The 10,985-nt window shown below is 53.4% G+C and overlaps 1 protein-coding gene across 1 annotated transcript; it reads left to right on the top strand.

The window, feature by feature from the left end:
* The first annotated feature begins 3,846 nt into the window (after nt 1–3,846).
* HAPLN2 (hyaluronan and proteoglycan link protein 2) lies at nt 3,847–9,054 on the top strand. Its single transcript, XM_031063987.1, has 5 exons — nt 3,847–3,949; nt 4,681–5,031; nt 6,374–6,490; nt 7,116–7,301; nt 8,771–9,054. The coding sequence occupies exons 1-5, from the start codon at nt 3,862–3,864 to the stop codon at nt 9,052–9,054; spliced, it is 1,026 nt and encodes a 341-aa protein (XP_030919847.1). The 5' UTR covers nt 3,847–3,861.
* The last annotated feature ends 1,931 nt before the right edge of the window (nt 9,055–10,985 follow it).

Genomic DNA, 10,985 nt, shown 5'->3' with positions numbered 1-10,985 from the left:
TATGTTAGACAGTGAGCTTCTACTCTAAACCAATCCAAAAGTGCCACCATCACAGCAGAAGATGGAGGCCAAGAAGAAGAAGGAGGAGAAAGGCTGGACACGCCCAGATCCCTCCATCTTGCCCCCTGAACCCCCATTCTAAAAACCTCAAAAATCTATTTTTCACCCTGTGAAAAGAAATAAAATAAATTCACTATCATTCTACTTAAAATTCCGTGGCTTGTAATTCTTTATACAAGGTTGGTAATTGTTTTTTTCCAAGGGCTAAATCAAAGGCACAGGGGTCTTGGGCTCTGTGCCAAGGTCTCTGAGCCCCCTAGCAGAGTCTCCAGTCCTCCAGGGCAGCCAGAGGAATTTCCTGGGTTGCCACAGGCAGGAGATGGGGGGGGATGCATGAGGTTTCTGCCTCTGCATTGTGTTTAGGTGGTTTAGGGGACTGGGTCCGGCAGAAGAGGCGCAGGGTGATGCACAAGGGACTGATCTGCTATGGAGGTGCTAGCTCAGCAAAGCTAGGCCCAAATTCCCTGGTCAGAAGGAAAAATGAATGTTCAGAGGGCTCTGGGGGTGAGATTTCCTGTGGGGTCGAGAGGGGAGAAGGAGAATATGAACTTTGAAGAACAGGACCAAGGAGCAGAGTCAGAGGCTCCTGATGGAGCCCACGCCAGGAGCTGAGCACCAGGGGCTCCTTGGCTTTTCTCTGGCTGCCTCTGCTTCTGCAGAGGTGTTGTAGAGTGGGAGCAGATCCCAAAAAGGGAGAAAAAGAGACAAGGAGCAGAGAAATAACACAGTGTGGGTTGAGGAAGTGACTTGGGTGACTCCTTCCCACAGCACTGGGCCAAACTCTGAACTCAGATAAGCAGTGGTGGGCTGGGGTCATGCCCTGATGCTGACGGGGTGGGGAAGGGGGATGAGTCATTTATGGGAGCCCCTGCAAGTGTTCTGCCTCGGGCTGTGGTTTGCTGAGGGCTGGGGACGGTAGCTGGTGCCTTCACTTGGGGAAAATGTGAGAAACAGCTCGTCTGTGATAGCACAGAGCTGGGAATCAGCATCCTGCAGCCAAGAGCTGCTGCAGGGGGAGAACAGGATGTGCTTCTGCAGCCGTGGGCACGGGAAGTGTGAGGGAGGGAGATGACAGACTCCCTGAAGAGCCTCGGACCCAGCCCATAGCCGTGGGGAGCTGCAGGAGGAGCTTGCAGTGCTGCTGCTCCAGTTTAGCCTCCCTCAGCCCGGGAGAGCAAAGCTATGGGCACCTTCTGCTCATCACAGTGATGATCACAAAGCTCTGACCTCTGTGAGCTGGAAGAAGCTTCCAGTTCAACCTGCTGCCACCAAAATTGATGCTTCTCCTTGAAAAGAGGCTGGGAGCAGTGGGGAGCAGCTGGGGGATGAGGGCACCTTTCGCTCATCACAGTGATGATCACAAAGCTCTGACCTCTGTGAGCTGGAAGAACTGTTGGGGAAGGTGAAACAGGAAAGCCTTATAAATACGATTGTCTGGCAAAAGATTTTGAGAATATGGAAACTATAAGCAAGATTGAAATGAAAGCAAGCTTTGAGATCCCTCAGTTACTGAACAACTGGAAAACAATGGTGTGGCCAGCTGAAGGTGATCCCCTTTTGATGGAACAACACCCTCAGCCAGCAGACAGGCCCAAGGGGCAGAGCAGAGCCTACAGCTTGGCAGAAGGGGCCCAAAGAGGAGTTTTTAGGGTTTAAAATGTAACACAGGATGGTGATGTAATGATTCTTATAGGCTGTATGGAAACGCTGTAGGATTTGTATCTTGTACTAGATTGGTTAGTGAGAATTAGAATATTCAACACAGAAGATTTATTGTATTGTAACAGGAACTTCGCCCTCTTACCCTTTTAAGCTCCTACCCTTTTTACTCTCTTACCTTTTTTACTCCTTTATGCTCTTACCCTCCCATCCTCTCTACCCCTCTCTTCTCTCAGGCCTGCTCCGAGCTGTGCCTGGCAGCTCCCACAGGGCCCTGCACCCAGGCCCCTTGCAATAAACCCCAAATTCCAAAAGGCCCCTGCACTTGGCCCTTTGCAATAAACCCCAAATCCCGAAAGGCCCCTGCACTTGGCCCTTTGCAATAAACCCCAAATCCCGAAAGGCCCCTGCACTTGGCCCTTTGCAATAAACCCCAAATTCCAAAAGGCCCCTGCACTTGGCCCTTTGCAATAAACCCCAAGTTCCAGGCCCTGGCTGCAGAGATCTCTGCTCTCCATCCGTCCAGGTCGTCCTGCCCCCGATGCTCCTACAAAGAATCTTCCAGTTCAACCTGCTGCCACCAAAATGGATGTTTCTCCTTGAGAAGAGGCTGGGAGCAGTGGGGAGCAGCTGGGGGATGAGGGCACCCCGATGCTTGTCTCCCCTGGGGGGGCTGCTTGCTGTGCTGTGTGCGCCATGGCCAGGCCAGGGTGGTGTTGGGGTCACTGCTTGTCCTGTGCCTCCTTTGAGAGGAGCTTCCTCCACCCTTGGAGATGGACCCTGGGGGAGGAAGGAGCTGTGGCAGCCCAGAACACAGCGCCATTGTGTGCCTGTGCTTTGCTGCTGGCCCAAGGGCGTGATGGGGAAGCCTCTCCGATGCCTTTTTGGAGGGCAGGATAAATCCAGAGGGACTGGAATGTGGGGCAGGCCCCTTGCACATCCCTCCGGAGCCTCAAGGGGTGGGAACACCATCCCTCCATCAGAGGGATGGGGAGAGGGGAAATGAAATGAAATTAATTAAATTAACCCTTGCTCTGCTGTCTGTGGGCTCAGAGAGCTCCATCCCAGCACAAGGGGGGGCTTTGCCAGCCCAAGAGGTTTTTCCTGAATTCCCAAAGGGGACATCATCCCTCCATCAGGGATGAGGAGAGGAGAATTAAATTAACCCTTGCCTTGCTGTCTGTGGGCTCAGAGAGCTCCATCCCAGCGCAGGGGGGCTTTGCCAGCCCAAGAGGCTCCTGGAGCCTGATGCTGTCCTTTTCCCTGAATTCCCAAAGGGAACATCATCCCTCCATCAGGGACATAGAGAGGGGAATTAAATTAACCCTTGCCCTGCTGTCTGTGGGCTCAGAGAGCTCCATCCCAGCACAAGGGAGGGCTTTGCCGGCCCAAGAGGCTGCTGGAGGCCGATGCAGAACTGAAGTCGTTCTCCCTGAATTCCGAGTCGTTTTCCCTGAATTCCCAAAGCTGTGCCCTGCAGATAAAGGGATGTTTGTTACCCGGGCACACTGTGTTTTGCCGAGCAGAACAATAAAGAGAAAGACACTCACAATGGGAAATTGTGCTTCCTCCTCCCCGTGCGCTCCTCGGGGAGGTGTTGGAGGGGGGACAAAAAAAAAAAAAACAGAGAAGAAAGCAGGAAGAGACGGTGACAGGGCAGGGAGAGAGGGCACCATGGGAGCGGGCATCAAGGGCCAGGGGGGTGCCAGGGCACTGCCCGCCCCAGCACGGTGACAGGGGAGGGCTGGCTGGGAGCACCTGCTCGCCACCTCCCGTGTGCCCGTACTGTCCCCGTGTCACCTCTTCCTCCGTGGGACCCCCAGCCCCAGCATGGGGTGTTTGTGACAGAGCAGGGCAGCAGCAGGAGCTGCACGTGGGCGCGGGGCGTTGGATGGGCACGGCGGCTCCCCCAAGGACCTGGCTGGGCACGGTAAGAGATCGGGGCAGTGCCAGCAAGGAGGGTTGGCACGGGCTGTGGGGTCGGGATCCTGCAAACCATGTCCTCTCTGCACAGCAAATGTCAGAGAGCCCCCCCAGAGCAGGGTCACACCCTCCAGGCCCCACCAAAGCCGGGGGGTGTCCCTCTGCATGTCCCTGAGCCCTGTGTTCCCCCCAGGCTCCGTCCTGCCCCTGGCTCTGAGGATGCACAGGCTGCTCCTGCTCGGCTGCCTCTGGCTCCTGGCAGCACCCCCAGGGTCCAGCATCTTCCAGAGGCCAACGGGGACCCCAGGTAGGGAGCAGGGCCTGGGGGGCAGGATGTGGGGCCCTATATATATGTATATATATGAATGTGGAACGCTGTAGGGTGCAGGGCCTAGGGGGCAGGACGAACCCTGTAGGGTGCAGGGCCTGGGGGGCAGGATGTGGGGCCCTATATATATGTATATATATGGATGTGGAGCCCTATATATATGTATATATGTGGATGTGGGGCCCTATAGGGTGCAGGGCTGGGAAGCAGGATGGGGAGCCCTATATATATGTATATAAATGGATGTGGAGCCCTGTAGGGAGCAGGGCCTGCAGGGAGGACTGGGCACTGCTGTTTGGACTCAGTGCTGGAGAGGGGAGGGGATTTTGAGCGGGTCCAACCAGGGCAGGGGCTGAGCTGTGCCTCCTGAAGGTGCAGGAGAGGTGAAGAGGAGCCAGGATGGATGATAGAAACCATCAGACACTGGTGAGGGTTGATGCAGAGGAGCCAGGATGGATGATAGAAACCATCAGACACTGGTGAGGGTTTGGGGTTGATGCAGAGGAGCCAGGATGGATGATAGAAACCATCAGACACTGGTGAGGGTTGATGCAGAGGAGCCAGGATGGATGATAGGAACCATCAGACACTGGTGAGAGTTGATGCAGAGAAGCCAGGATGGGTGATAGGAACCATCAGACACTGGTGAGGGTTGAGGCTGCTCAGGGGGTGTCGGAGGGGTGGTGCTGAGGCTGCCTGGGGGGCTGCAGCCCCCCTGCACCTGCAGTACCTGCTGGAGCCCCTGCACCCCACGGTGCACACGCAGCGCGGTGCCACGGCCACCCTGCCCTGCGTGCTGCGCGCTCTGCCTCGCAACTACCGCGTCAAGTGGAGCAAGGTGGAGCCGGCCAACTACGGGGAGAGCATCATCATCATCACCAACGGGCTGTTCCACAAGAACTACGGGCCCCTGAGCCCGCGGGTGCGCCTGCGGCACAGCCACCGCTACGACGCCTCACTCACCATCAGCAACGTGGCGCTGGAGGACGAGGGGCGCTACCGCTGCCAGCTGGTCAATGGGCTGGAGGATGAGAGCATCTCGCTCACACTGCACCTCGAGGGTGAGATTGGAATGATCCCTGGGGGATGAGAGCATCTCGCTCACGCTGCACCTCGAGGGTGAGATTGGAATGATCCCTGGGGGATGAGAGCATCTCGCTCATGCTGCACCTTGAGGGTGAGATTGGAATAATTCCTGAGGGATGACAGCATCTCATGCTGCACCTCGAGGGTGAGCTTGGGGTGCATTATAGCAGTCTGGGTTTTTGGGATCTGTCTGACCCTGGCTGCCATTGCTGTCTATTGTAAACAAAGTGCCCTGACCAAGGCAGGGATGATGAATCTGACTCCATCTTATCAGAAGGTTAATTTATTACTTTATTATACTATATTATATTAAAGATACTAAAGAATACAGAAAAGATGCTTACAGAATGCTAAAGAGATAATAATGAAAACTCATGACTCTTTCCAGAGTCCCGACACAGCTTGGCCCCAATTGGCCAATGAATCAAAACAATTCACACTGGAGTCCAATAAAAAAATCACCTGTGGGTAAACAATCTCCAAACACATTCCAGACTAGCACAACACAGGGGAAGCAAATGAGATAAGAATTGTTTTCCTTTTCTCTGAGGCTTCTCTCACTGCTTTTCAGCTTCCCAGGAGAAAAACCCTGGGCGAAGGAATTTTTTCAGAGACTGTGAATGCCACAGGTGTCCCGGATAGAGGGGTACCGCTCAGCACAACCTGTCCAGGTCCCTCAGGCAGGCTCCCAGCTGCAGGCAATCTTAGCAAGCAGCTCAGCTCTTAAGTGAGATCAGCTCTTAGGTGAATTCAGCTCTTTGGTGATTTCAGCTCTTTGCTTGCTAAGCGCCTCGGCAGACTCAGGGATGAGAGAGAAGAGTTGTATGAGGTTCCAGATGTGTCTTTATTGGCAGCTTCTGTGGAGGGTGACAGTGACAGCTCTTCTCTTGAACCCACATACCCCTAGTTTTGCCTGAACTGGGAAGAGATAGGGGTTTATATAGGGTATGTGGGTTTTGGGAAACAATAGTCCAATAGTAAGGGTTGAGGTGAATATGACCTATGGTCTTACAGAGAGATAATGAGGGTCCAAGGCAGAAGAGCAGTCTCTTGGTCCAGTCATCATGACCAGGCATTTCTCATCTTAGGCAACTGACAGCCAGGGAGGCCTTGCAGGCCCTGTGGCTGCTACAGTCCATCCCTGGGGGATGTGGCAGGAGGGGGACGCTCAGCTGGAATGGAGCCTATGGCTCTGTGCCTCCACCCCCACTGCATCCCCATTCCCCAGCCTTAAATTCAGCCCTGAGTCCTCAGGAGTGTTGAGTCAAAGCCTCCTTGGGAAAAGCTTACCCCTTTACCCCCTCTCTGTCCCTCCAGGTGTTGTCTTCCCTTACCAGCCCAGCAACGGGCGCTACAAGTTCAACTACCACGAAGCCAAGCGAGCCTGCGAGCAGCAGGACTCCCGCCTCGCCACCTACCAGCAGCTCTACAAAGGTGAAACATTAAAAAATAAACCTCCTTTTCAGCCCAAACCCATGCCTGTCTGGGGACGGGGAGGGGGGAATCACAAGTGTTATGAATATGAACGAAGCCAAACTTTCTCTGGAGAAAGAGGTTCTTGTTTATTAAAATACCTGCAAGGAATGGAGTACCCAGGATAAGCCCAGGCACCCACACAGCCAAAAACAGAACAGTGCGCCACCCCCAAGTGCACTGGGTTCTCCCCAGAAAACAAGTTTCCAAAAAAAGAACCTCGACCCAATCGAACTCCCCCTATTTATAGCCGCCTTCAAGTCCAGGATTGGTCCGTTTTGGTTCCACATGGTGATTGGTCCATTTCCAGGCTTCTCGTTGGTCTTTAATGCCGTTCATTCTGGACCAATCGTTTCTTCAAATGATTGGTCAGATCTTCTATCCAATCCCTCTTCGACCTCACCTTGCCCCGCCAAACCGCCCTTCTACTGGACCTTTTTCTTAGAACATTCTAATCCCCCCCCCCCCCTTAGCATAATATGATTAATATAACATAATTAATACAATATAATTGAACTATACCCTAATTTAACATAACTTTACTGTTACCTATAACACCGTGAATGAGCTGCCTCTCTCCCCACAGCCTGGACGGAGGGGCTGGACTGGTGCAATGCTGGCTGGATCCTGGATGGGACCGTGCACTACCCCATCATCAACTCGCGGGAGCCGTGCGGCGGCCGCCTCCTCCTGCCCGGGGTGCGCACCTACGGCGCCAGGGACAAGCAGAAGGACAGATTCGATGCTTTCTGCTTCACCTCTGCCCTTCAAGGTAGTGCTGCATTCCCCTGTGCTTCTCACAGCACCCCAGAGCCCTGCTGCCCACCCAGATCTGCAGCAGGTTGTTTCTTGTATTTGCGGGGTTCCCAGACGAAGGAAGGAGTGATGAATCTGACTCCATGTTCTTAGGAGGATAATTTATTATTTTGTGATCTATATTATATTAAAGAATGCTATATTAAACTAAACTAAACTATACTAAAGAATACAAAAAGCATACAGACAGTAGGCTAAAAGATACTAATGAAAAACTTGTGACTCTTTCCAGAGCCTTGACACAGCTTGGCTGTGATCGGTCATTAAGTCAAAAACAATTCACATGAAACCACTGAAACAACCACCTGCTGGTAAACAATGTCCAAACACACTCCAAAGCAGCAAAACACAGGAGAAGCAAATCAGATAATATTGTTTTCATTTTTTCCCCTCAGCTTCTCAGGAGAAAAATCCTGGGCAGAGAGATTTTCCAGAAAATATGACAGTGACAGTTGTTTGCAGGAAAGATGCTCACGTGCTGTGTCCCCCACTCCATCCCCCAGGCCAGGTCTACTTCATCCAGTACCACCTGAACTTCAAGGCCACAGTGAACTTTCATTCACATGAAACCAATGAAACAACCACCTGCTGGTAAACAATGTCCAAACACACTCCAAAGCAGCAAAACACAGGAGAAGCAAATCAGAGAATTATTGTTTTCCTTTTTCTCTGAGGCTTTTCAGCTTCCCAGGAGAAAAATCCTGGGCAGAGAGATTTTCCAGAAACTATGACAGTGACAGTTGTTTGCAGGAAGGTGCTCACCTGCCAGGTCCCCTGTTATATTGGAATATTACCAATATAGCCAGACAGGACATGCCTGAGCTTGCTGAACCAAATAGTGGCAACTGTGGTGTTTCACCCCAGAGACACTTTGGGCTGGCTGGGTGCTGCAGCTGGGCACGTGGAGAGAAGTCCAGCCATGCAGGAGCTCCCATGGTGGTGGGATGGAGGCAGCTGGGCACATGGAGACAAGTCCAGGCATGCAGGAGCTCAGGTTTGCCTCTGTGTAGAAGCTTTAAGGCGATGGTGAAGGAAAGGAGTCGGTTCTGATGGAGGGTTTGGATCCAGAGCTTTATTCTGGCCCACAGGCCTCTGAATGCAGCACCAGCTCCAACAGAACTCCCTGAGCCCGTGGTTGCTGTTCCTTTGAACCCCGGGGAGAGGGCAGGGAAGGGGCAGGGAGCCACCAAGCAGGGACAGGAGGGGAGGGACAAAGGGACAAAGGACACCTGGATGGCCCAATGCCCCCCAGGGGTTTGAACCTGCCAATCACTCGATTCCTTCTGGAAGTCCAGGTCTGACAGACAGCGCTGGGAGGGGAAAGGAGAGGTGACTGACACACCTGGGAGGGAATTACCAGGGGAGGGACCCGAGGTTCTGGGCTAAACCCTGAAATCACAGCGCAACACACTCTCCATCCTCCAGGCCAAGTCTACTTCATCCGGGGCCACCTGAACTTCAAGGAGGCGGCGCAGGCGTGCCGCAACCAGGGGGCTGCCCTGGCCAAAGTGGGCCAGCTCTACTCAGCCTGGAAGTTTTCCCAGCTGGATCGCTGTGACGGGGGCTGGCTGGCGGACGGCAGCGTGCGCTACCCCATCACCACACCCCGGCAGCGCTGCGGAGGGCTGCCCGAGCCCGGCGTGCGCAGCTTCGGCTTCCCCAGCAAGGAGATGAGGACCTACGGCTCCTACTGCTTCGTGGGCAAGTGAGGACACGGGGCTGAGCACAGGGACAGCACTGGTGGTGGTGTTTGAGGACAAAGGACCCAGCCCTGGTGTGGTGGTGTTTGAGGACATGGGGGACAGCAGTGCTGTGCTGGTGTTTGAGGATCCCCAGGACGAGGGGAGCGATGAGAACACCTCGACTCCATGTTTCAGAAGGCTGATTTATTATTTTATTATATGTATTATATTAAAGGAAAATTAAATACTAAAACTATACTAAAGAAAGAAAAAGGAGGACCTGCTGTTTCATGGGCAAGTGAGGACACGGGGCTGAGCAGCTGGGACAGCACTGGTGTGGTGGGGTTTGAGGACACAGGGGACTGTCACTATAAGGCACGAAAGAACACAAGCACACTACTTTTTCAAGGTGAAGGAAGAAAGAGGAAGTTTATTTTCTTGACTCTAACATTTATAGTTTTCCAAAAGTGACAGATTGGAGGGTGACAGTGCCACCTCTCCAATGGCACTGGACAAACCAACAGTCCATCAACTTTCTCCTCCTCCATAAAAGAAGACAAAACAATCAGTTATTTACAGAAAGTGTCTGAGAAAGTTCACTACAAGAATGTCAATATCAGAAGGCTTAGAAAATCTTAAAAAAACAGGATGACGCCTTTGTGGGGTATTCGGGACTCCCTGTGGGGTGTTTGGAACTCCTTGTGGAGTGTTTGGGACACCTTGTGGGGTGTTTGGGGTGTTTGGGTTCCTTGTGGGGTGTTTGGGACACCTTGTGCAGTGTTTGGGACTCCCTGTGCAGTGTTTGGGACACCTTGTGGCGTGTTTGGGACACCTTGTGTCAATCCCTGGTGAATTCCTGGTCAATCTCCGATCAATCCTGGTGAATTCCTGGTCAATCCTGGTCAATCCCTGGAGAATCCTAGTAATCCCTGGTGAATCCTGGTCAATCCCTGGTGAATCCTTGGTGAATACCTGGTGAATTCCTGGTGAATCCTGGTGAATTCCTGGTCAATCCCTGATCAATCCTGGTCAATCCCTGGTCAATCCTGGTCAATCCCTGGTCAATCCTGCTCAATCCTGGTGAATTCCTGGTGAATCCCTGGTTAATCTCTGATCAATCCCTGGTGAACTCTGATCAATCCCTGGTCAATCCTGGTGAATCCTGGTGAATCCTGGTCAATCCCTGGTCAATCCTGGTCAATCCCTGGTCAATCTTGGTCAATCCTGGTCAATCCCTGCCCAGCCTCCCTCCCCCAGCCACGAGGGCTCTGCCTGGTGCCTGGTGGTGCTGGGCTCAGGCTGGGCACTAACAAGTGTCACTAATTATATGTTGCCTTCTCAATTAATAAAGCAACAGCAAAATTCTATGGCAAAGGCGCACAGGGAGCTTGCCTGGCTCCTGCCCTGGCACCTCCTGGCCTCTCCAGGAGGGGAATTTGAGAGGGACTTTCCATCCCCAGCGCCTCTCCAGGGGTTATCTGTGCTCTGGCCACTTCACTTGAGGGTTTTATGGGTGTAGCTGCTCAACACAGCCCAGGAGAGCCACAAAAAGCTGTGGATCAGCGCAGGGCAGGGGGATGACAGCACGGGGAGGTGCCCTGGCACCAGTGATGTGCTTTCCCAGTGCTCCCCTTTGCTGGGAGCAGTGTCCCATCCCAAGCCCTGAGTGGTACCCAGCTCTGCTGGGATCTGGGGGCACTTTGGGGTGGTTTCCCCCATTTCTGTGGCTCCTGGGGTGTCTCTGTGCCCAGCTGTGGCATTTTGGGTGGTGTCTGCGGCTCCTGGGGGTGTCTCTGGGATGTGGGGGCATTTTGGGGTGGTTTCCCCCATTTCTGTGACTCCTGGGGGTGTCTCTGGGATGTGGGGGCACTTTGGGTGGTGTGTGTGGCTCCTGGGGGCGCCTCTGGGTGTTGGGAGCATTTTGGGGTGGTGTCCCCATTTCTGTGGCTCCTGGGGGT

This window comes from Geospiza fortis, unplaced genomic scaffold (genome assembly GCF_000277835.1).
Source record: "Geospiza fortis unplaced genomic scaffold, GeoFor_1.0 scaffold387, whole genome shotgun sequence".
NCBI lineage: Eukaryota > Metazoa > Chordata > Aves > Passeriformes > Thraupidae > Geospiza > Geospiza fortis.
Note: the sequence above shows the minus strand (reverse complement) of the source record. Positions and strands in the feature narration are given on the sequence as shown.

Coding starts and splice junctions, on each gene's coding strand:
- HAPLN2 (XM_031063987.1), top strand. CDS start 3,862: ATGCACAGGCTGCTCCTGCTCGGCTGCCTCTGGCTCCTGGCAGCACCC. Junction 3,950..4,680: donor GAGGCCAACGGGGACCCCAG/GTAGGGAGCAGG, acceptor GGGGGGCTGCAG/CCCCCCTGCACCTGCAGTAC. Junction 5,032..6,373: donor GCTCACACTGCACCTCGAGG/GTGAGATTGGAA, acceptor CTGTCCCTCCAG/GTGTTGTCTTCCCTTACCAG.